This window comes from Zonotrichia leucophrys, chromosome 4 (assembly GCF_028769735.1).
Source record: "Zonotrichia leucophrys gambelii isolate GWCS_2022_RI chromosome 4, RI_Zleu_2.0, whole genome shotgun sequence".
Lineage (NCBI taxonomy): Eukaryota > Metazoa > Chordata > Aves > Passeriformes > Passerellidae > Zonotrichia > Zonotrichia leucophrys.
Window position 1 is genome coordinate 4,511,624 of NC_088173.1, and position 26,764 is coordinate 4,538,387.

At 36.9% G+C, this 26,764-nt stretch overlaps 1 protein-coding gene across 1 annotated transcript in view; it reads left to right on the forward strand.

Moving 5' to 3' along the window:
* Nucleotides 1-26,764, forward strand: part of UBE2K (ubiquitin conjugating enzyme E2 K) — a 44,916-nt gene that overhangs the window by 2,739 nt on the left and 15,413 nt on the right. Inside the window, exons 2-4 of the mRNA XM_064710292.1 lie at nt 15,377-15,470; nt 20,664-20,722; nt 23,165-23,247. Coding sequence (XP_064566362.1) covers nt 15,377-15,470; nt 20,664-20,722; nt 23,165-23,247 — 236 coding nt within the window. The remainder of the gene's footprint in view (nt 1-15,376; nt 15,471-20,663; nt 20,723-23,164; nt 23,248-26,764) is intronic.

The following is a 26,764-nucleotide window of genomic DNA, read 5'->3' on the forward strand; positions in this document are numbered from 1 at the left end:
TAAGGATCTAGGAATCCTTGCCACTCAGGACTAAATAGACTTTTCATGTTACTTAGCACTTCCTTTTTCCTTGAATGCAATTTCTGGGATATAACTAAAATGTGAAATACTACCTTGCTGTCTGGTTTACAAGTAAGAGATGAAGGATCTTCCATATTTTTGAGTCTGGGACTTCTTGAGTGTTTTGTAAAAGTATTTAAGGTCTTTTCACACTTGAGGAAAAGTGCTTCTGCTCTGCTTGCTTTATTATTTGTAGTTTTGTCATAAACACACTTCATGTTAAGAAGTAGGGTATTGTTTATATAAGAGGGATACCTGTAACTTTGCATCTCTTAATAATTGAATCAAATAGATAAAAATAATCAAAGTTTCTTTGTCAGAAGTGCTCTCTAAAGTATGATTTTTAAACTTCTTACTTTTGTGTGTGGAGAAAGCTTTACTGTTCTAAGGTAGGTGAGGTATTGTGCAGCAAGGATAAAGTTGTTAAGTTCATCTAGGTAGTAACTTTACTGGTTAAATATGTGTAGGCAAGGGATCAGATGTTTCACTTTATTTCTCTCCTTGTTCTGTAATTTCATAAATCTGTTTTCTTGTTGGTTTTATGGGCTGAAATGATAAAGCTACAAAATGCATGTTGAACAAAAGTATGAAGCTGCAGCATGATGGAGAAACCAATGAAGAGGTGGAAGGAGAATAGTATCCTGCTTTACTAAGTAGGAGAAAGTTTTAGTGAAGGTTAGCTGTGTTATTTTTAGATTAAGTTACTGGAATGCTGCATTGGGTAGCCAAATCCTTACCTGCTCTCTGTTTACAAGTAGCTATCTTATGAGAGGGAGAACTTGCCTGGCATTTAATAATGAATAGAAACATGAAAGATCTTGTGGTCATTTAAAGACTGATGCTGAGACGTGTTGTAATTGATCAGGTATGTTAAACATTATGTGTAACTTGTTTTTTGTGATTTAATAAAGCATCAGTGTTTACTTGGAAGAAATTAGACTGTGCTAGCAGTGAAAGATTCAATGTTTAATTTGCCATCCAATTTCTTTTATCATGTGGAAATGTAAGGTGTTTTCTATTAATTGATAACTTTTGCAGTGAAAACTCTAATCTGGTATTGAAGGTAACACTTTGGGAAACATAGCTTCCTTCTAGCAAGAGGAGAATTGCTGGTGTGTCTACCATGAAGTGTTCTTCTCTTACAAATGTGAAGAGACATTTATGGCAGGTAAATCCAGGTAGAGCTGCGAGTAAATGTAACTCAGCTGCAATTATGGAGTGTGAGTATCTTCATGAACAGTTATGAAGTAGCAGTGTAAATTTGCAACTTGCTTGAACCCAAAACAGCATTCTAGCAAAGATAGTGGGTTAACAACAAAAACTTCAAGAACTTGATTTCCAAGAAGGAAATGAGTGTTTGTTTTGGAGTCTGCTATGTGTTTCAGTGATTTGCAGGCAAAAAGGAAGGGAAAAATAGCTGTAGTCTGCCATACCTTTCTTGGACTTGTAGAGACCTAGTGAGTAGGCCTTTAGAGATCTTGTGATTTATTTCAGTACATAGCAAGATACTAAGTAACATCTCTGAAAATGTTTTTGTTGTTTGAAAAAGCCATAGGTATTTAATCTTCAAGCTCCTAAAAACTTCATTGCTTTAGCTTGCTTATATTTGGGCAGTCTTAGATACTGAATCCATTAATGTGGAAACTTCTGGTTGTAATTGTACTTTAGCATTAGTAGGATTCTTGTTTTTCTTCCTATTTATCATGTAGAAGCAATGCAGGTATTTATAAGAATGAATTTTCTTCTATTATGGTTCCTGAGCCAGCAACATACATATTTTAAACAGTATCCATTTTGTGGTGACACATGTGCTTAACCTTTGACTTGTAAGAATAGTCCCATTGAAGTCAGTAGAAGTTTAGTGAGTGCAGTGGGATTGTTGTTGCTGTTTAATCCCAGGGGGCAGCAAGGACTGTGCAGCTGCTCAGTCAGATACCCCACTCCCCACAATGGGCTAGGAAGAATTGGAAAAAAGATAAAACCCATGAGTTAAGATAAGAGCAGTTTAATAATTTAAATAAAGTAAAATATAGTAAAAATAATGGAAAGGGAGATTACAAAAAGAGAGAAAAGAATAAAGCTGGATGAAGACAAGGGATGCCCAGTGCAATTGCTCACTACCTGTTCATCTGTTCCCAGCCCATCCCAGCAGCAATCAGCAGCTCCCAGCCAATCCCCCCAGTTTCTGTACTGAGTGTGACATTCTGTGGGATGGCACATCCCTTTGGCCAGTTTGGCTCAGCTGCCCTGGCCATGCACCCTCCTGGCTTGCTGTTCCTGTGCTCGCTGGCAGAGCATGGGAAACTATAAAGTCCTTGACTTAGAGTAAGCTGTACCCAGCAACATCAGTGTGTTATCAACATTATTCACAGACTAAATCCAAAACCCAGCTCTGTATCAGCTACTAGGAAAAAAATTAACTCTGTTCTGGCCAAAACCAGGACAACTGTGAAAAAAGCTTGAGTGTGCTTAGTTGCTTGAGAGGCATAAAGGTAAAAAAAGATGTAAACATAAGAATGCTTAAAGTGTCATTATTATATTGGTTCCAGTCTCTCCAAAGGCCTGCATATTATTAAAAAAGTGTGTGTGTAGCTTGGGGCTGCTATGCAAAATGGAATCTTAGTAGGCTGGAGAAATGAATGTCCTGGCAGGAACCTTTTGAAGCTCAGCTGAGGTAGGTGCCAAGTGCTACACCTGGGAGGAAGTAACTCCATGCATCCCTATGTACAGTCAGGAGACTGACTGGAAAGGAAGCAGTCTAGCAGGAAAAGAACTTCATGACCTAGTGAAAAGCCAGTTGAACGTGATGGTGGCAAAGAAGTCCAACCACATACTGGATTGCATTAGCAAGAGTGTAGCAGTGAGTTGTGAGAAGTGATTCTTCACCTCTGTTCTCTGCTTGAGAGAGCGCGTGTGGTGTTCTGTGTTCAGATACATACGCAAATGAACTGAGCAGAAAATTGTCAAGGTGGTTAAGAGCACAGGATGTGTGAGAAGACAGTGAGAGAGTTGATGTTATTGAGAGGGACATCTTCCTGTTATCTACAAATACCTAATGAGAGGCTCCTGAGAAGAGCCAAAGTTGTCTCAGAAGTGCATGGGAATATGGTAAGAAGTGGCAGACACAAACTGCAACATCCTGGTTAGACGCTGAAAAAAAATTACAGTGGTAGTAGTCAAACATTTAAGCAGTGTGATCAGCAAGCTTGCAGAATCTCTGTGCTTGGAGTTGTTCAAAACTCAACACATTCTTAAACAACCTGCTCATATTGGACCTGCTTTGAGCAGGAGGTGGGGACTAGAAGCCACCCAGCTGTCTCTACCTGCATGATTACAGAATCTCTAGTATAAGTTTGGTTTTTAATTACTGCTTCTGTTTGTCAAAGAAAACATAAAAGGGTTCCAACTCTATTGCCACATCTGGTAAAACCTTTCCCTGTAAACAAATAGAAAAATTTTGAAGTAGACCATTTCTTTTAGTTTAAAAGTTTTCACTATTGTATGACAAATTGGAGGCTGGGTTTTTCTGGTAGATGCAATGCTGTCAGGGTTTTTATGTTGAACAAGTTCTAGTTTGGAACCCTAAAAGTAGAACAAATACAAGATTTGTACTACTTCTTTAAGCTTCATTTCTCTGAAATGTGAAGATTATCTTAACTTTAAAGTAGTTGTTTGTGAGATCTTTGGTACATCACCAAAAATAATTTTGTCTGCTGTGTTTTTAGCCATGCCTACAATTTTAGGCAAGACAAGGTTTAGACCTGTTTCCTATAACTGCATAAAAAGAATCGTGAAACACCATTACTGTGCATCTTTGGTTTCCTTAATCCTATCTGGGGTGTGTTGGTTATATCTTGTAGTTTGTACTGGGGAATAACAGAGAATGGTTCTGTACATCTTTGCCATCAAACGAGTTTGTCTATAAGTGGTGAAAAAACTGCATGTTAGTCTCACGTGTGGGATGGTATTTCAGAATTATTAGGTTTATTTATAATTAACACCCCTTTACCTGAACCATGTAGCTGTTCCTCAAGTTCTGTGAGTATAATAACTTTAAGGATCAGTATTATGTAGATACTAATCAGTACTAGCATTAAATTTGTGATTTAAAATATACAATGTCAGTGATCCTTTGACTAGACCTATGAGTTTGCCAAGTACTGGTAGCAGAATATTTGTGCAGAGAAGAATAGATCTATTGCTTTTCCCTGTGTCACTTGGTGACTTTTTTATGTTATTGTGTATCCAGTTGGGTCCAGATTTCTAGTGAGTGGTCTATATATCAATTGGCAGAATCCTAAAGATTTTGGGAATAAGTGGAAAACAGAAAAACTTCAGTCTGCATTGGAGTCAGACTCATTTGGTTGTTTTTGGTAATGTCATAAAAACCTGAGGAAGGAGAGCAGTCCCTCGTTACAGGAGTGGATGAATCGGTTTAGGGCCAGGGGATAGATTGTAGCTGATGGTGGTACCCTCTGATAACAACCCTGTGTGAACCTAAAGCAGTGCTAAAAATTAGCCAGTCCTTTACCAATTCCAGTCTTGCATTCATTCTTCTGTGCTTGTTTTCAGGAGTTCTTTTAATAGAAAGGAAGTGTACGAGTCCTAAGGTTAGTTCACTTTATGTAGTATGAGATTTAAATAAAGTTAACTTTTTATCATAATAAATTTGTGTAACTATAAACTGCAAGAAACTGCTGGCTAGCAGTCCAGTGGTCTTTATTTTTCATTAAGCTAGTGCAAGTACTTAGAGTGTTTCTTAAATTATTTACCTGTTAAATGGTTTTTAGATTCCTGGATTCCATAATCCTAATAAGGACTGTTGTCATTATACTTCATCACTTTTACACTAATAATTGCTGCTGGTATTAAATTGAGAAAATGCTTTAGGTTAAAGTTTATCATTAACAGGCAGGCTGTCTCATTGTCTTTGTCGAGCTAAGTAAAATTTCTGCAATTTAGATATAGCAAAGGAATCGATTCAGTTATTTTATGGCAAAGAGTAGGAAGTTTGGCAAATAATGTTCTATATGGCACTCTGGAGATGTTTCACAGAATCACTGAATATTCTGAGTTGGACGTAGTCCACTTCTGCAGTCTTGATTTATCCAAAATTTTCCTTTGAGATTATATCAGTGTTAATATTTGTAATAGTAGAGTTGAGAGCACTTGAATATGCTTGCCCTGAGTATTTAATGAAATAATACCTGCATCATAAATAAAGTATCTCTGTGAGTAGCAAAAGTAACTTTCTTTGAGTACCAGATCTGTGTTTGTTAATCTAGTATATTGCAACAGAATTCTGCTGAAGTAATGGATTGCTCCTGTCTGTCCTTCAGAGTGTGTGCACAGGAGGGAGGTGCTGGGAGTGTCAGTGGCTGCAGAGGAAGCTGCATTCAGTGTTGTGCTTTGGGGGACACTGTCAAAGTCAGGCCTGCAGTATAACTCCAGTTTGGCTGTGCCAACATCTGGGAGAGCCGGGCTCTTCCCGAGTGTCATTCTTCTGTTGGATGGCTAATAAGGGCTGTCCTGTCTATTTGTCACAAAATATGTAGGAAACTAATTGAAGTTCATTATTTCATAATGTTTATTCATTATTAGCCAGTATGATCAACAGTTCAGATTGGGAAAGACTAATGAAAGACTGTAAGTCTAATTACTTTTAAAGAAACAAGTTTAAGGTAACATGCCTTCAGATTTAGATACATCTATGGAATGTTTCAGGAAGGGAGGAAGAAACTCAAACACCCAAATACATTAGTCCATATTTTACTTAAACAGGTATGTCAGCTCAAGCTGATAATATTTTACTTTTTATTTTTAGCTGAAAAGGAACTGTGAGGAAGTATTTTTGAGTTTTTGCTATGTTAGGATGTGTTAAAGTACCGGAGGCTGTGATGGAATAAGGCAGCATACATGAATGGAAATCATGGTAGCTGGGTTGTATGTTCTTGGGAGGCTCTTAGAGCCTTCATGGTGTTTAGGTAAGCCTTTCCACTTTGGAATAAGGGTGTCCATGTGGGAAGCTAGCACGGAAAAACTGTTCTTGAGCTATTTTCATTAGTCTTCAAGCTCTGAGACTGTGATTGAATTAGCATAATCAATTTAAAATGAACTGAATCCTGTGATTCCTTCATATGTAGAATTGCTAACCTAAGTAGGATAGATACATGGAATTTACTGCAGAGTCTGCATCAAATGGTTTTGTATGTTCATAAAATGGCTAATTGAAAGAATGGTTCAAAATTATTATTAAAGCATGCTTTATCTGCAGGGTATTTCAGTTCTACATCAAAACCAGAACCATGCATAAAAAGATAGGAAAAATGCATCTTTTCTTTCTGCCCTTACTCTTCTGAAGGGAGCAGGAGTCCTTTGCACTATGCCCACGCTGATGTCGAGTATCTTAGCAGGCTCAGATCACTCTGGTAACTCTTGCACACAGTTTGTGCTCTGAGGGCCTGTCAGTGTCTTGCATAGCTCGACATGGCCTGTGCAGGGGCCCTTAGAGGAGTACAGGAGAGAGCATGAGCAGTTATGTGCACACCTTTCATGGCTGGCACAGCTTCAGCAGTGTCACCACTCTGTCCCTCAGTGACACAAGCAGTCACTGTGTAACTGCACTTGGGGCTTCTGCCACAAGAGCTGGGGCATTTACACCTCTGCTCTCCCAGACTGATGTGATGGGTTAGGCAGAAATAGTTTGGACAGACGCTGGAGCTGAAGTTTCAGAATTCTTTTAACTAGTCCTAAGGCAGTTCCAGGGAGCAGTGTCACATTCCTCTTCCAGACTCATCTCTTCTTCCTGTTTTTGTGCTTCTTCTCTTACTTGCAGTGTTCAGTGGTGAATCAAATCAGGGGTTGGGTTAAAGTGAAAGAACTGTCTTGCTAATATGTGCTTATTTCAGATGTTTGCTGTGCAGTTGTGTGAATGCTATTACAAAATCTTACCCCCTCATTGACATTAATTCTGTGATAAGAAGGGAAGTAGGACCTTGGCCACTGTTAGACTGGTTTAAGGCACCATGGAAGTACAGTGTCTGAAGTGTTTTGGTAGAGTGATGTTTCAACAGCTGAACATTAGCAGGAGTTTTTACCTGTTGGTTTTTCGGCTGTTTGAAGGGCCTGGAAAGGCCCGGAGTGGCCTTGGGGCAGCCCGCGTATCGAAGGACGAGAAGAGGCTTCAGTTCTTCTTTCGGTCTCTGTGTTTATTAATTGTTTATCTAAAAGATTTTCTTTCGGCCCAACAGAGCTCTGCTCAGCAGCCAGCCATGAGCACACTGTCTGTCCTCCGTACAGACACCTATCTTTATACCCATGGTTACGTGTACAATATTTATCATTTTTCCCCAATATCATTTATTCTTATTGCTGGGTGCACTTTTAGTAATAACCAATCCGAAAGTGCCACCATCACCACAGAAGATGGAGGAGGAGAAGAAGAAGAAGGAGGACAGGACACGCCCCAATTCCTCCATCTTACTTCTCTAAACCCCCCTGTACAGAAATCCTAAACCCTGTGTCTCACCCTCTAATTAACTAATCCCTTCACCATTCACCCTGGTGAAGCCCTCATCCTTGTCGTCTCCTGTGTAGGACCAAAGTCCAGCCCCCAGACACTTCTGGCAACATTCCAGGAGTCCCGAGCCCCCCAAGGGTGGTCTCGGTGGCTCAGCACCTCAGGACTGAGATCTTGAGATCCGACATTTACCTACCTTAAATTTAAAAAATTCTGCTAAAACTTTGCGGTGGTACAGGTCTAACTCTTGAAAAATGAAGACGGTTTTAATATTTGAGATGTTTTGTGTTCTGACAAAAAAAGAATATCCTTCAGTATTGTTTTTTTATATTGTGATAGATGTGAAAATTCTAGACTGTCTAAGCAACAGTAATACAGAATTCACACAGTATTCATGCTTGTAGCTCCTTAGATACATTAAAATACAAGTTACTTATTAGTAACATAGTCTTTTTATCAGTAAATGAAACAAATAGCATGCAAAACCAATGTCACCTAGTTTTACTAGGACAGATTTAATATGTCACCTAATATATGTTGATATGGGGGCATGAAATAGAATGTGAAATTTGGTAGGACTTCCATGACTGAAGTTATTGGTAGGTTTAAAGAACATGGGAGCATTTTAAGGAAATGTATTTCTTGGTATTGACCCTTTCTTATCTAGAGAATTGCTCTTTAATGTGCTTTTGACGGAAGTGTCCCTGCCCTGCCCTGCCCCAGCCCTGGCTTGTTTCTGTGGCGTTGCTCTGTGCGTTGAAGGTCAGCAGGCGCTTGCTCTAGGATGCAGATGTGATCTGCTGAGCTCAGCTGCTCGTGCAGCGTGTGCTTCATAGCCCTGTGCTCGTTATGTGGCATTTCTGCTTCTCTTCATCACAGTAGGCTCAGGGTATGCACTTTGGCTTGAAGCTGGAGTGAGTCTGAAGGAATATTTTGGAAGTATTGAACTGTTCCCTCTTGCTTTGGTAGCTCTTTGAGGGGGTGGCAGTGGGATTATGAAACTGGTTTTTGGTTTTTTTTTTTTTTTTTTTTTTTTGGTAAATTGAATTTGCTGTTTTTCTGCATGACAATGCACTGCACTTTGCTTTCTTGAGTGACACCTCCCTTTTTTATATTTTCCCATTCGTTGTGAAAGAGGAAACTGAGTGGATGCTGTGTACTTACTCTGGGGTAGCAAGGGGGTTAAGAAAGGAAAGTGTTGGTTTGAACAGAAGGGAGATGAGTCTGGTATTGACTTCTTAGACAGCAGCTGAAGACACAAGCCTTTATTAGGAATCTTCCTTTCTAGCATGTCAGTGAAGGAGGGAGACCTGAACCATTTGGAGTAAGTTCAGAATGGTACCTTAGCAAAAGAACATAAAATAACAAGATAAATATTGCAAAGCAAAATTCCTTGGAATATTTATCCACAGATTTGCAAAGAGTTGCTAAATAGCATAAGAAGGATGAAGTTGGTTTTGTTTTTTAATTTATTTAAAAGATTGTTTTGTGGAGTAAATTGCTGCTGAAATATTGGAGTCTTTTGCTCAAAACAAGTTGACTCAGAGTACTTATGGCCTTGTGCAAAAATCGTGTTATGGATTGCACAGGGATAGTCAGGTGATCTTTTTCTGTAAATCTGGTGAAATATGTTCATGAGAGGTTTTGATGTAGAATAAGGCTGTTGTGTTGGCATATAAAATGAGTGGGAGGGTAAAAAGAGTTTATATGGCACTAGTAACTTTATAGTATAACAATTTAATTTTGCTGGCATGGCTGCAGACTAGGGTGGAGGATTTCTCACTTAATTTGGCTTATTAAATATTGAATTTGGTAATGTCAGTATAAAATGTTTGGATGTTCAAAAGTACCTATTTCACATTTGTAAGTCATGGTTGTAATTAAACAATTAACTAAATTTTTATTATATTTTAGTAGGTTCAAAAGTGGTTATTGCCAGTTTACCTCATGGATGAATCAAAAATTTTAAAATCCTGTCACAAAGATAAAGAAGTAATTTCTTTTGTTTCTGTGATTAGGGAAACAATTAGTGATTGAAAACATTTTGCATGTACAAAACCTCCTTCACAAACTTTGTCCTTGGTTGAGAAAATTCCAGGGAAAGTTTTTAAGTTTATTTCTTAATTTTGCTGAAAGTTTTGCATGTACATTTTTTAAGATTTTTGTCACTTCCTTAAAACTCTTTCTTAATGTGTAAGGGGCTAGTCTTAAAGCCCTGAATGATTACAGAGTTTTAATACATAGCTGATTTTAGTGCAATGTTTGTATGCATCATTTGTCACATATATGTGTATTTTCAGGCTAGTGTTTTCTGGTTTAGTTTTGTTTATGTACATACATGCATCTGTTTCTAGAGTTTTCTGAGTTATCTTCTGTAAAGCAAAGTAAATTAACAAAAAATAACATTACTTGATCCAATATAGAGTATATATAAATAATTTTAAAAGACCAGTAAAATCACAGCCTATAGGTAATTAATTCCTGTATGGAATAGCAGGGTTTTATGATTTTGTTTGGTTTGGTTTTGTTTGTTTGTTCTTTTTGTTGTTGTTGTTGGAGTTTTTTCCCCAAACATAACATAATTCAGAAGTAGCCACTAGGTTTTAATTTCCAGATCTTATTATGTTTAAGGTGATTTTGTGTCGTTTTCTGTTTTTCTAAATGGTATTTACCACCTTGTCCCTTTTACCCAAAGACACTTGATTGGAATTTGCACGTGGTATCTAAATATGTAAGGAGAGACAGATCTAGAACATGCAAATAAGTTAGACACTACTTTATTGTTTTTAAAATAACATCCTGAAGTTAATAATATTGCTAATAAACATAATTTTCTATTTTAGTTTTGACACCAATAGTTAAAAACATCTTATGTTTGCTAATGGATGCATTTATGTTTCTGTAGAGTAATTTATTATACAGGGATTGAGGCTCTAATGTGAATAAGTTGTCCTGGGGGGAGTAAATAGAGCTGATTGGTTCTAGGAAAACTTCACTCAAAACTTTTTTTGTATGTTGCCATCATCCAGTATTAAGTTTATGATGTTTGGTAGCCGTGGCTGACATGGAAATGTGAGGGATTTATTTGGGGTTTGGGTTTGTTTGTTTGGGTTTTTTTGCTTCTACTCAAGAGAGTTCAACACATGTCAAGACTGCTGGCCATATAATTAAAGAAAAAATTATTAGAAACATCTTATTCTTTCATTTTTAGTTCAGCCTACCAGTATCTGTCCATATATCACCAGCTCTGATAATAGGCATTTTTATGCAGATTGCTTGAGATTGACTCTCTGGTAGTCTCCTTATCAAATTAACTGAAGAATTTGAGGCTTTTTTAGAAGGCACAAAAAGTTCTGATGTAATTATAATTCCTATTTCTAAAAAGCTGTTTGCTCTACTTCAGTCTTTATGAAGTAGACCTACCCAGGATCAAACTTTGAATATATAATCTTCCTCTGCTTTTAGTAAGTATAGTAAATAGTATTTTGTTTGTGAGAAATAAAATTTAGAAGAACAATGCAGTTTTTATTATCTTAATATGCTCTTTTGTGTTGATATGTAATGGTTTTGTCTGTTTATTTTATGTCAAGGAAAACACTGGATTTTTAAGAGTAGAGGTACTGGACTAGTGAAGAGGATAATAGGCCATGAAGAAATGAAAGAGGTTTCTAAAGGCAGGTTGAAGAAGAGAGAAGGAAATGGTATTGAAAGCTCAGGAAAAGGTTGGATTTCCTGCAGAAGGCAGACAGGCCCTCAGAATGGGCAGGCCCTCCTTATTGAGGCCTGTAGACTATGGTGAGTAAGGAGAACAGAAGAGCTTGATATCTGCTGAGAGTAATGTTATAGAGTCCAGAGCTGCTCTCTGAAATGATTTTAGTAGAAGTGGAGATGTGTGTTTGTCTTCACAGTGGCAGAAGTTACTCTTCAAATTTTCTGGTGGAGTTGATTGTGTGTCCTTTGCAAGGAAGTTACTAAAACATAAAATTAGACAGTATCATTCTGGAATTTTTTTAAGAGGAAGCAGGTGAAGACAAAATATTATTGATCAATGGTTACTGTGATAAATATGATTAAGTGTCCTGTCTTTGGAAAATGCTCACAGAATGACACTTCATGAAAGATGGATTGATTAATTTGGGTTTCTTTTTAGAGATAAAGCTTTTAGTAGTGAATAAAAGGTCATCGTATGAATCTTCTCCAACTTGTCTGCATCATACTTTTAGTTTAGTCTCTTAAACTTGGGTTTAGTTTCCACAAGGTTTCCAATAAAATTGGTTAAGCAGGACTGTAGCATTGCAAAAAGAATCTTAGCAGTTGAGCTGGTCTAAAAGACAACAAATCTTTTGACCCTAGTGTGAATTAAAAAGAAAAATGGCTATGCATAATCCATCTAGACTACCAAGAAAAACAGGGAATGGCATCATGCATTCCCTTGCATGATGCAACAGAAAATTGTTGCATCAATTTTCCTTTCTCTCTGTCTTGTGTTCTGTTTGTTGTTTGGGTTTTTTTGATCAGTCTTGATCAAAATGATTTTCAGGTGTGATAATGAAAAATTATGCTAGTGTTGAACTTGTAGATTTCTAGAAAAGGATTTTACTGATGGATTTCTGTGCACTGCATTGTTACAGAATTCTGCTCTGAAATTATGGAAATAAAGGCTGTGAGTAATGGCATGGCTCATATTTCAGGAATTGCTAGCCCAGTGATTTAGTCACTAAATTGTTACTGGATCAACGGGAGGTGAGGCTGTTTTAGACTTGGTGTGGAAGTGTATTGAGGTCTTTGTAGGACTGCTTCTGGAAAATCAACTTGGGGTGTGAGATCACAAGCTGAGTCATAAATTCTGTGCCAAGGTTATTGGTGATAGAAAAATTTTGAAGACCACTATTGTTTGGTAGAGGTGGAGGGAAGGGATTTATTTTGTAGAACTGCTAAAATTAAGTAATTTTATCCTACATTATCCTCATTAAAGAGAAATGTAGGAAAACACTCCAGATTTAATTTGTTTAATAATCACTTTGGTGCTGTTTCTCCAGGAATGAAGGATAAAGCAATACTTGTCAAGGTGAAGCTGAGCTGAACCTTGAAAAGTGTCAGAATAACATGGAACAAAGGATCTTCAGCTATTTGAAGAAAAAATTAATTTGGTATATGGAGGACATGGTAGAATTGAAGCATAAATACAAAATTAAATTAATCCCTGCAATAAAACAGTGCAATATTGCTGTTTTGCTTAAGGTGCTGTGCACAGCAAATAAGGAGATGGAGACAGCTACAGCTGTAGTAATGGAAGCAGTCATCTCACAGTGGGAACCAGGATCACTGACTCCTGAGAGAAACTGGTCTTAGGGACAGACTGTGTGTTTGATTGCTTTTAAACTTTAAATTTGTGGAGTTGGGAAGGATTTGTTGTGAAAAACAGCCAGTGTAATACTAATTGAGACTGAATAAGAAGGAGAATATCCAGGCTGCTACAAGAGTGTGGAAGAGGTCACTGAGGAAAAGCAGAATGTGCAGTAGGAAATGAAGCAAGCTGCAGCATGGATTAACCATAGATTGTATCATTGAAATTCATCCTGTTTGCCATTAGTACAGTCCTCTAAATGAGAAGTTATTTGCAAAGGACAAGAACTCCTGGTGTCAAGGTGGAGCTTGCCAGGTGGTGTTGGCAGAGGGAGAGCAGGAGAAGCTCAGCTGAGGTTTGAGTGACTGCAGTACCTGCACAGAGACTTACAGGGACTCACCTGTATTGGTTATTTAACCCACTCTGCTGCTTTGGGAATGGAGAGTCCATGCACAGGGGCAGTACCTCTGACAAAGCACTGTGCAGTCACTGGAGAGGACAAAAACTTCTGCAGGAATATTTGCTGGGACTCTTGTCACTTGATCTGAGCCTCGTGTCATGCTGCCATGAAAGAGACAGATTTCATCTTTCTTAGGTTATACTGGTTGTGATGTGTCTTCAGTGGGTGCAGCAGAGTGCTCGTGGCACAGATTCTGAGACATTGTCTAAATTTGTGTATGCAGGGCTGGTTAGGTGATCATGGGAAATAGTGAACCTTTTATAAAAAAAATCAGTATGGTGAGATTAGAATTTCATCTCATTTAAAGCAAAATTAAGGCTGGAAAACCAGTGTAAATGCCATATATTTTACAAGGGGAATAAATACTAGATATATGAAAAACTTGTTGAAGCTGGGAAACAGTGCTGTCACAAGTGGGGATAAGTAGATTGTAACTTCTAATTGTACTTGAGAAAGCTTTTAAAAATTGTGAGGTGTTGGAACAAGCTGCCAGTTGGAAGCGTGAGAGCAAAAAATTAAAAGTGATATTGGAAAGCTTGCAAGAAGATAGGTCACATAAGATCAAGTTCAAATTCAGAGAGAGAATTTTTGACAGGGCCTGGCTGTTGTGGAGAGCTGCAGGTGCTGCCTCATTTGTGTGGATTGGAGGGATCTTAAGTTCTAAATGCAAATGTATGTAGCTACAGGTGTTAAAAGCTCCCAGTTCACTATTGGATTAATTTAGTGAATTAGAATTTTTTACATGGTGAAACTTTTACGTAATCTTTGATTTTTCTTTATATCTGTGAACATACCTGGTCAGAAGAGCGCTCTTTGCTTTGGTGGGACTGATTCAATAGAACATTTGCAGGAAAGAAACAGAAGTAATTTCCCAGCTGTTGTCCAGTGAATGCTGTGTGCCTCATGGTTCATATCACTGGTAGATTCAAGAACCAGCTCGTGGCACCCAGCAGCTTTATGTGACTGAATCCTTCTCCAGTAGCTGCCAGCAACCACCTTTACTCTGAGGGTGAGAAGCAGCACAGCTGTATAGAACTAGTTGGAACAATTTTAAAAGATCTGAAAAGATGCTAACATTTATTGCAAGAAAATAACACAGGAATTAAGAAATCTGTATTGCAGTCAGTGAGCACAGTATGCAGAAGAATGGAAAAACCTGTAATTCCTTACCTCTGAAAACTTGATGGTGCATCTTTCTAAAAGGAGATTGTGCTTTGCAAGTCACCAATAAAAGTAACTGGCTGGGAGGTTCATGGCTTTCACTGATACTGCTCTCTGGAAAGCAAGTTCAATGGCATGAGTAGTTCTAGCTGAACACTTCTGGAGAATCTGTTTCTGGAAAAACATATGTTTTCTCCAGTATCAATGTACATTATTTTTATTTTGTAGAGAGGTTCATATGTGGTGTGAAAATGTTGAGGAGGTGACAATAAAATTCAAGTGCATAAAGTAATTTGTATCTTATGCCTAAATATTAAAGATATACATGATCTTAAGACTAAAATATTCTGTTTAGATCTTTGTAATGTTAAAAATACTACTCTGTTTGGGGAAGTCTTTTTGTGCTCCATTGCAAGTGACAAATGTCTGTTTTGAAATAAATTGGTCTAAATATGAAAAGAACTGATGTGTAATTTGGTCAATTTAATTTTATAGTTTAGATGTGTAGAATTAATAGCTGATTTGAAAGATCACGGTCATTTTAAAATATAGTCAACTTTGAAGTACAATTTTAGGTATGTTGCTGGATTGCTTTGCACATTCTAGTGATAGTATAAATAGTATTGAAGTTTCTAATGCTTCACAAGTAGTCTGTTTTTAATGAAGTAAAATTTCAACTGGAAGATAGCTATTAACTTTAGGTTACTATATTTTTCAATGTTTACTTACTTTAAAGTACTGTTCTAAAAATTTAAAGCAGCATATTTTGGGGGAAATTTGTATGTGAAATGCTTACTTATGATTCTTTGTTTCTCTGTTTATTTTTAAGACGAGCAAAAATCAAATTAAAGTAGATCTTGTAGATGAGAATTTTACAGAATTAAGAGGAGAAATAGCAGGACCTCCGGACACACCATATGAAGGCAAGTAAAGTTTTTGTGTATGCAATCATTGTACATTTCAAGTCATGTGTCTTGAGATGCTTTGTTTGTAAAAATAATTACAGCATAAAATGTAGAGGTACATGTTTTAAAATAGTCTGATTTTTTTTTTAAATAAGCTTAAAAAACTCTTTCAGTTCAGCTTCTGTGTTCCCTGAGGAGAGATCTGTTTGGCAGTAGGACAGACTATCCCATATCAAGGTTAATTTACAAATGTGAGCGGAGTGGTTTAATTGGTATAATTCTGACTTCTAGTTGTTTCTTTACTGTCTTGAGAGCTTGGGCTCCTTAACCATGAAGCATTAAGAAACTCAGCTTCAGACTGTGCATGTATTTCTGTGATCTAGAGTGGTGATCATTCATAAACATTGCATTTCTCCCATCTCAAGCAGAGATGCTGTTGCAAGTTAAATTTGGGATTAATTTTGGGCATCTGTGTGTCCCAGTACTTAATTTATACTGATGTGGGGGAGTCTGTAAGTAGAGCTTCATATCTTTAGCTCTCTTCAAAAATTGTACCTTACTGACTTTCTAGTTTATTGAAGCTGGTATCACTAATTATGCATTTCTTACAGTCTGGTAAAAGCAAGGTAACTTCCATAAAGAAGCTTTAACAGAGGTTAATGTAACATGCCCTTCAGAGATACAAAATTACTCAATAGTGTTGGTACTTGTAAACTTTGTGTATAATATATATGGAACTGGCAGACATACCTTCTATTTAAAGTTCTTTCATGATAAGTAAGGATTTTTAATTTTTAAATAAAAAATTTGAATGGCTTTAAAACATAGTTTTACTTCACTTTTCCATGCCAGGTATCTACTTTGATTTGAATTTGTACTTTCAATAAAAAAGTATCAAGGAGTGTCTCAAATACATTGGGTTTTTTTGGAATATGAAACTATTTTGCATGTTCTTCAGGTGCTCTGGTTGCTCTATGCCTTTGAGCTAACACTGAGACTTTAGTATTCCCTTGAGATTGGACACATGCCATTTGTCATTATTTTGAAAAAATAAATTTTCATCAGGTGGGGAAAATACCTGGCAATTGTTTTATAGCTATAGGAAGTGTATGCACTCAAAAGCATTAATGACTGCTGATGAAAATCTGGTTGTCACATCTTCCCTAATGGAGGACATCCCTTGTGATTTGCTTTTCTGGGCTAGAAGCTGGTGCAGTAGCTTTGGACTGAGAGCAGGGAGAGTCTCCCCTCTAGCTTTGGGACCCAGGACAGGAAAAGAAGGAAGAAATAGCCTGACAGTGGTTGACATGGAAGAATACTGGGCAGGGGTGGATGTCAGAAGCTGACAAGAAGGGAAATTAGTCTGGAAGAAAGAAAGTAGAAAAGTGGAAGCAGCTGTAATGGTGGGGGTGCCCTGCAGATTCCAGAGTCCCTCAACATTCTGGTAAATAATGGTGGTTTTTCCCTCTCCCTCCCTTGTCCCATGTGTCTCCACCTCATCATCTGCAGATGTATAGTTGACACATGATAATGTCTGAAAACAATTTCTTCTGGTTGTGATATGTGCCTTCAATTTAAAAGGAGTACAATAGAAAGTATCAAGGAGTGTCTCAGGCAAATAAATTGAGAATGTTCACCTAAAATACAGACTCATGCTGGTGATCTATTGAGAAGGGAATCATTCTAGTTAGAATTTAGTATCATATGGGAATCTATAAAATCAGAGGGTTTTAGTCTTGTAAATCCAAGACTTAGTATTGCAATAACTTAATATCTGTATATAGGCAATTGAATACTAGGAAACATCTGAATGGTGGTAGAAGGGTGTTGGTTTTGGTGTTTATTTTCCATTCAGAGAGAATGAAACCTTCTTGGGTCAGTTGGTTTGTCAGAGATTGCCATTTTCCCCCCCTCCAGGTCAGTATTACGTTGGCTTATAAAATGGGCCTGTTTTAGAGAATGTATTGAGAGTTATTTGAAATTAAATATGTAACACTCATGTGTAACACTCATGAGTGTTACATAAGTTAAAAACTGTATAGCAGCTCATGTAGAGGGTAAAAAAAGATTGAAATATCTGTCTGCAGAACTGGGTTCTGTGTGATGCTGAATGATTCAGGTAGACAAGAATTTCAAAAGCTGGGTACTGTGCTCAGATATTCAGCATATCCTGCTAGTGAAAAACAGCAATATGTTTAGTGCAGAATTTGTTGATGTGAAATGCATGCACACTTACAGACCTTTGAGTAGAATTAATTATGAGGATATAGTAAATACCCCTTGGTGGGGTGGGTTGAACTTATTTTTTATTCTGATTATGGCAGGGATCTCATGGAAGAGCACTGATTGATTGTATGCTCACTTTAATCTAGAAGTCATATGCTTCAAAGAACAAAATGAGAGTTACTGCCAGTCCAGTTTCTGGTGTTTCCTGTCATTAGAATCATTTGCTTTGGAATGTTAATATTTCTGTAATATAGTTATATGCATTTATTCCCTTACATAATTATGAAGGGCGTGCCAGTGTTTTTTGTCTTCATTTTATGACTGTAGCAGTTATGCATGCTGCACAATTACTGACTGATGTTTTGTCATCTATAATCTGAACAGTGACACAGCAAGAAGTGCTTTATGAAGAAGTTTTATGCAGTAGTTCTGGTCAGACAGTCCCTGTGATACAGGAGGGAATTCTAGAACCATTGTGAAGTGAAAGAACAGTTGTTGACCATAGTTGGTGAGGTATCTGAAACCAAACTGCTGCTGCAAATTTTTTTATAGGTAATGTTGGAACATTAGTTAAGAGTGACTGAGGGGAAGAATGCCATCTATTGACAAAATTTACAGCTTTTATTTATCTGTTAGTAGTGTCAACTCATATTGATCAATTACCAGAATATTGCAAGACACCACTTAATGGAAACACGTTTGCATCCAATGTTAAAATGTGTTTGGAGAGAGGACCTTTGAGAGACTTGATTAATGGCTGCTGGATTTTACTTGAATCAAGAGCTTTTCAGTAGATAGGTTGAGGTTTTGTGGGTTTGGATTTTTTGAGGTTGGTTTTTTTTTAAAGCCTGTGTAATATTGTTATTAATTTCAAGCCAAGCTTGCATGTGAGCCACAGCAACTGCAAAATTTATAATAGGTTTTTTCTTCAAGGGAAATAGCTAAAATTGCTCTAACTCTTGTGAGACCTGTTCCAGTAGGACTACAGAAGGAATATTATGCCATTACTGTTTAATTCAATTTCAAGCATTAAATAGCCACAAAAAAAGCCATCCATATTCACCCTCTTAAAAAAATGCTGAAATATTGGCTTGCAGAAATTAATATATTAGTAATTTGTATTTTAAATTTAGTATTAAAAAAATCACAGATTTGTTTGGGTTATGTCTTTAAGCCTGTATTTTTAACCTCAAAGTTTAGTGCAAAACAATACTGTATAAATAACACTACCAGCTCTTCAGTCTGGTGAAAGATATTGATGGCTGAATATCCTATTAGGCAGAAGACTGTAACAGTTTGTGGTAAGCAGGAGAAATGGTAATACCTAAGGATAGATTGCATATTACCTTACAAAATGATGTGGCAGCAAAATTGTAGAAGGACTGATGAGTGTAGCTGTTTTTTTCTTAGAAACAGTTGCTGCTGAATTATGCTTCAGTTCAAAGAAAAGGAAAACCAAACTTCCTTGAGGTCTCTTATTGCTGTATTTCTTCAAAACTGTTTATCCTGTGCTGTCCTGTGAGCAGACAAGCAATCAACATAGACATTACAAATTTTGGATTTATTGGTCTTTCTTATATAATATTATCTGTTAAAATGTCTCAAGTTACTTTAGAGTTAAGTGAGAAAAAGAACAGCTGTAGGCAATAGTGTAAAATTCCAAACTGATGCTAACTAGTTTCAGGTGGAGTGTATTAGACTGAAATACATTTTAAAAATGAGAGCTCTTAGGAGCTACTAATGTGTTTTTTGGCATGATGAAAAGATGCCATATACTGTAACTGCTGAGAGGAGTACTTGGAGGCTTTTTTTCCCTGTGCATCTTGCTGCCAGTATTGTAACTACTTGAGAGCTGGTTCTGTATACCTTGATTTGCAGAGTAAATCACTGGAAATCTCAAGGAAAATAGATTGCAAATACTTCAGCACTAATTCAAGAAATTGTATAAATTGTAACACATTATACTGACAGAGGGAAAAGGTTTCTGAAAGAAGAGCAGCAGGTTGAAGAAAAAAAAAAGCAAATGAGAATAAATGCTTTCAATTTTTATAAAAAATGAATTGTCTAAAAAACAGTGTATGTTTTTTAATACCCTGTTCTTTTTGTCATTGAACTGCTGCCTGGCACATGGCCTTCACTGTGCAGCCAGAGATAGTCTGAGATTGCTCCAGAAGACATAAGTATTGGTAGTGAACTTGAATGTTAACAGAACTATAGTGGAAATAGGATAGGGAATGATACTGTGACAAAGAAATCAAACTGAGAAATGTTTAAAGCTGGGCAGTAGGAGGGGGTTCAGTCTTCAAGCTCCTGTTACCCTGTATTGTTTGCTCTGGCCCTTCATGTTGCATTAATGATACTGGTGTGTCAAAGTGTTTGTAGAATTGAAACAGAAGTAACTACTTCAGGTGGTGATGTAGCACATAATAAAAGTTAAACACTGGTACCTCCTTTATTATTTTTTTCCCAAAGTGTGGGAACTTTTCTGAAAGAGTTACTTGAACGTATTTGAATTTCAAAAAGTTCAAAATTAAATACGAGTAATTTCAATTGTGTAATTTGAAGAAAATTTGTCATGAGGTATCAGAAAAGAGCCAAAATAATGTAATATCCCATGTTGAGCCTGAATATTCCTTTGTCCTGTTTTTCATCTATTTAGGAGATATTTGGTTCTTATTTTGGTATATTTTACTAAAATAAAGCATGGAAATGATAAGAGTGGAAATAAGAATGTACAAAACAAATATACCTAAGAAATGTAGGTAGTGATTTGCACAAGCAAACACAGCTTTTGTAACTGACTTTATTGCATTTGTTTGTGAAATAAATGAAATCTAAATGAATCTCCTAACTAATACAGCTGGGTAAATTTGAATTAACTTGAAAATTGGCTCATTTAGAAGTGTAAGCTTTAGTGTCATGAAAGACTTAAGTTTGAATAATGTTCTTTTGGTATAATTTCCAACTTGTTCTTGTCTTTTGCAGGTGGAAGGTATCAATTAGAGATAAAAATCCCAGAAACATATCCGTTTAATCCTCCTAAGGTACTGCAAACACACATTTTTGGATAATACAGTTTGGCTAACAAGTTGGGTTTGAGTATTCTTATATACTTGTTTGTTTGGTGATTTTTTTTGTTGGTTTTGTTGGGGTTTTTTTTGTTTTTTGTTTTTTTTTAATTCACTTCTAGACAAGGATTGGAACTGTTACATTTAGGTAGAAACAAAGCAGCATGCAAAACTGTGTCTAGTTAGAGGTACACTCTGATTGTTCCTAAAAGTACATACTGGGAAATTTTGGGGGAGGAGCTTGGGCCTTATTATTGACCCTAATGTAATATTTTTCTGACAAGATAAATACAGTTTTCAGGTAGTTTTAAATGATGTGGAGGGTACAACTGTCTTCCCTCCCCCTCAGCATTGTTGAAGAAATGTTGTAATAGGGATTTATTGTTTTTTTTAATTTCTTGGGCTCCATAAGTTATACTTAAAAGGTTTTTGAATTTAACCTACCAAGTTTCTAGTAATAATTAAATAGAGACTTGTAGCGTTGTGTGTCTTGAAGAACCAACAGAGAAATATAACAGAAATAGATAACATGTACGTGGATGAGAGATGAGAAATGGCTGTGGTAAAATCACTCATATTTTTCACAACTTACTGGCATTTTAACTTTATTGCATCTTTCTAGAACTTCAGTTTTGTCATTCCACTCTGTATAATGTTCTCTCCAGCCATGTGCAGCTGTAGATTCCTGTGCCCTGATTTAGTTTACTCTTCAGTGCCTTGAATCAGTAGACACCTGAGTTGTCTGACTCCACTTCCTGATTGGTTTGCTTTTTGTTTGAAAGAGGTCTTTCATGAACATGTTCTAGATTCTTATTATTTTCACCCTAATATGTAATACTTGGAAGGAACTGGGAAAGAGGAAGGAGGAGAGAGGTGTCAGTTGCTCATAGGTTCTTTGAATTACTTCCTTGGGGCTGGAGCAAAAGACACAGAAAATCTTAAAGAAATGTCTGTTGGTCTTCAGTTCTTTAATCTGCACACATTGTGCTGGGACCTAAATTAAGGAGAGCTGAAACAGGTTGCAGATGCTGAAAGATCAGTCTGTATACCATGATTTAGTTGCTGCTTTAGGGCTTGGTGGTCTCCATTTCCAGAGTTCACCGGCAGCTGTTAGAAACTCAGTGCATTGTAGCATAGTACTGCTTATTCTGGAGCCTTTTTGCTTGTGTCTGGCCCTGCCTTTCATCTGAAAGAATTCTTTAGCTTGTTCAGTATGTGCTTTGACAGCCATTGTTAGCAGTCATTCACTGTGAGAAATTATCCAGTATTTACATCGCTTTTTACATTTTCCAAGTGATTTCTAGAGTGGAGGTAGTTAATAAGTGCCTCAGCTGACATGATAGCTTATTTTTGTCCTGGAAAGCAGAACTGTTCTGGTCTTGCCTATTTAGACACCAGGATTACACTGATTTTATTATAGCCTTGTATGTCTGGTCTTTTGCTGTAGTGCCTGACAGGTGATCTCTTCACTGATTTGCTTGCAGGTCTGGGGCAAAAGTCAAAAGATCTGTGCTAGACATAAAATGTTATTCAGGAGTTTGGGGTGAGGAGGAGATGAGAAACAGATGGGTCAGAATCACTGGAAGGCAATTACAGTACAACATGAAGAAAATGAAGGGGAATTTCCAAAGGCATATATGTCCTTTCTGAGGACAGCTTTGGTCTCTGAGACCTTTAAGAGAAAGTGCTGCTTTTACCTTTCTTGGTGTCTTAAAACACCAAGAAAACCCAAACCACCAAAACCTGGTTTTAGCAATGCTTTGTAAACATGAATACACTTTAGTGTCAAAGTGTGGACATGATCAATGAATGGATGCTGGGACTAGATCCTTTCAATAGCAAAAAAAAATATTAGGAATCTAATTAAGTTTTGGGTTGGTGAACAGCTTTCTGCATCTGAGGTAATGAGACTGGATGGTTATGGATGTAGTAGCATCCACTTTCTAACACATCTGTAGCCAACAGTTTAGCTCAACAGTGAATGATATCCAGTTTCTATGTTAAGCGTTTAGGACTTTGTGAAATCTAGAAAGCCCACTTTTAGTAATGTTAGAAGTTTTTAGTCTGTATTTGACCATCTGCTTGTGAAAACACTTGTATGCTGGAGGATATTTCTAAGTAGCTTTGTGTGATCCAGGGATGTGAACACATGACATGTGGGAGAGCAATTAGGGATGAGTTTGGGGAGCTGGAATGGGCAGTAGTCTGTTTTGAGTAAGGCGAGGCTCTAACAAACAGCCTTACAAACTTGAAGCCTCCTGAAATAAGCAGTATCACATCTTAGTTCCATTTGTAGTACTATATTTTGCAAATTAGTATTTCTTCATACTATTATTTAAAATGGTGGATTTAAAATGTTTACTTAGTATACTGCACTTAATTCCTGCTTTTGTTTTTAAAAATTGTCTTGTTTTTTAGGTGCGGTTTATCACCAAAATATGGCATCCTAACATTAGCTCTGTCACTGGGGCCATTTGTTTGGATATTCTGAAGGATCAATGGTAAGATTCCACGGGGGTTTAAATGTGCAAAATCAAGTATACTGGTGTCCTGGATAGGAGGCATCAGCTCACCTTGCTTTTCACCTTGTGCTTATAATTTGAGATGTCCTTAAAGCACACGTTATGGTATAGTATAGTGAGGTGCAAATATCCAAATGAAATGATTGGGTGATAGTTTTGGAAAGCACTAAGTATTTGTTATATACACAGAGAGTTCTTCCAAAAATTTTTGCACTAGAATGAACATTTCATTGTTGACATTTTGGGTGGTTTTATATGAGTTAGTTTTTAATGTTAGTGCTTTCTTTTAACAAATACTACCTACTGCCTTCTTTGATCAGTTAATTTTACTGCAGAAGTTTTAATAGCCAAAGTCTGTGGAATAGACTTGTGTCCAAACTAACAGCTGCACTCATTGTTCATTTGTTTTTCAAAGTAATTGATTTCATGTGGTTTGAAGATTGTGTACAACAGTTGTATGATAGACATGATACTTAAGACAGATGGCTGCCTCCATGTCTGCCCCAAAAGAATAGTACTGTAATTCCCCAGCAGATCATAGCAGTGTCTCATCCAGACAAACTTCAAATGCTTGTAAAGTCAGCAACTTGGTCAAGAGTGCTGTTGGCCAAGCAGATATCAGTTGGGTTTGAAACAAACTTTAGAGGAGAATGCTGAAGTCTTGAGGTCTTGCAGGTGACACATCAGGGTATTAATCTTTTACAGATGTATGAGATTATAGAAGTCATCTGGCACATTGTAGTGTAAATTACTGAAATGAAATTGTAATGGTCATAAACTGTTATTTTTCTAACTTTTGGAATGGCATGTTTTCTTACCGTCTCAGAGCACTTGATGTTCTTTCAGGCAATAGAATCTTTCAGTATACATGCTGTGGTACCTGGCAGAGATTTTCTTATCAGTAAAGCTAGTGCACTTCTGTACCTGCATCTAATTGTCATACCACCCTACAATTTTAGTGGAGATTAATGACTCCTCAGCTGTCCCAAGTACAGTCTCCTGAGAGATCGTACTCTGAAGCAGATGAATGAATGGGCATGAGGCTGTCTGGAAGTATCAAAAGGCAACAAAGATGTAAAAAAACCATGAGCTTCAACTTAATTTATTTACCTTTGGGGTTGTTAGTCAAAACCTTTGATATTTGAGAAGGACAAACAGGAGAGTTGACCTGTGTTCTTGTAATCTTTGAGTTATGTCTAGCACAGATAATTTGGTCTGTGTCTTATTTCTGTTATTTCTGCATGATGAAAAAAACCCAAACATTAATATCTTCCTTCTCCAAGACATATGTAGAATAGGAGTATTGGAACAAGGATTTTACTTCTGTATGTTTATCCCAGCTGACACAAGAAGCACTAGTATTATTCCAGTTATATAGTTTTAAACTCTTCCTTTGAAACAGTGTCTTCATTTGGAAGCGCTAAGGAGAGAATTGCACAGAACCCGGTGGTGATGGAGGGAGATTTCCTGTATACTATTAATCCCTCTTCAAATGATTCTTGATGTAGTGTGATCTCTTCCTTTTCTAGTGGTGCTATTTTGTAAGTTTTGTTTATTTTCCAATCATAGAATGGTATGTGACAATCACTTGAGCATTGTTGAAGTGTTTGTCAAAGCCTCTAATCCTTTGATAAGAACAACCTTATAGCTGTCTCCCCTGTTTACTGTTTGAAGCATTTCTGTATTGTGGTAGATAAGACTAGAATTCTCCTGAGTATTTTCCTAAAACTCAATAAGCAATATGAATGGTTAATATTGTTTAAATTAGTTGTTTATTGTTCTTCAGTATATGCAGCTTTAGTTAATTAAGAAATGCCCACAGCATAGAATCATAGAACCACAGAATGGTTTGGGTTGGAAGAGACCTTTAAGATTATCTAGTTCCAACCCCTCTGCCATGGAGAGGAACACCTTCCACTAGACCAGATGAAATTTGAAGTGGCAACATTCATAATATACATGCACACAGACAAAAATAAGTATGTACAAAGGCATACTTGAAAAAAATTGCCCTCGGGTTCAGTGAAATACTTGCAGATGCCTTTGGATCTTCTCAGTGGGCAAAGGATTAAAGCTTGAGGAATGGTGAGGGAATTAGCCCAGGCTTCATTGGCTTTCCATGGCAATCCTCAGAGTCTCACAACTTGAGAGTTTGCTGGCTCTGAGAGTCATCCCACTCTGGGAAATGTTGGTCACAGCCTCCTGTGCTCCACAACAACTCAAAGGGTTTCAGTACCATTGTTCATAGATAGGGTCACAAGATGATTGACTTAATTCATCAGTAGATTTCCATCCTGGCTGCAAGGATGAGTTGGTATTTACTGGAATATTCCTTGAAAAGACCAGTAATAAAAATACTATTCCACTTGATCTTTTGTTCGATGGAAGAAGGAACTCAAGGTTTTTTGTTGGAAAACAGGAGCTTGCTAGACAACAGAAATTCTGAGAGCAGATAGGGTTTTTGATAAGCTCAAGGAAACCTAACTGTCCAGGTGCCATTAATGCAGGCTGGGGCCTAACAAGCATTCCTCAGACCATAGCTGGCCTGAGGAGGGAGCCAGGGGGAGATGCACCACCACACACAACCAAAAAAAAGTTTTTTGCATGTCTAGATTGAAAAGTGGTTTGAAGAAGATAGCTTCATTAGAAAGCAAACAAACAAACAAAAAACAAGCAATCCCAACCCCCCAGATTAATAGTTTAATATTTAATATTTATTAATATTTTAATATTTATTTCACCAGAGATTCAAAACTAAATTGGCTAGATGCAATTCTGAAATATATCTGTGGAAATATTCTAGAAAATATATTAGTTCCACCATCTCTCTTGTCAAATCTTTTAGCAGCAAGATCTGTTTTTGAAGTGCCACTTCCTTGACTTGTAATGCTCTTAACTGAATAATGCTCATTTTGTTCCTGTGTTTGAATATAAGTCTCAAATTTCACTGCATATCTGTTTTTCAGTGAGGTTTGAGAGTTAAAGAACTGGAGAAGTTCGGCCTATGGGCCTTAGCAGGATTTGTGAAAGAGTTAATAAGCTGATAAAATACTCATTTATAGATAGTGAATACAAATACAATTATTTAAATGTGTTTATACAGTTTTAAAAAGTTTGTTCCCTAATCTCCCATCCTGTGGTAATTTGCTGTTCTGATGAGCATAGTTGAGATGATATTCTGCATATTGGCAGGAGATTTTATCAGTTTGAAAAGTAATGTCTTTAAATTATTTTTAATGAGTTTAATGAAATTATTTTTCAACATTGCGAGCTTGATACTGAAATTCTTTGCAGCTGTGGATTTTCATCATGTTTTGATTAAGTACCTGTTATGCCAGTTTGTTTGCAAAGCAGCTACTGTTTGCCACTAGAATTATAATAGGGGTAGGATTTTGTAAAAGGAATACTGTTTATGCTTATCTGACATAATTTTCATGATGTGGTTTCACTTACTATGGCCTATATTTATCTTCTGGGCTAGTACTGTCTCAAAGCT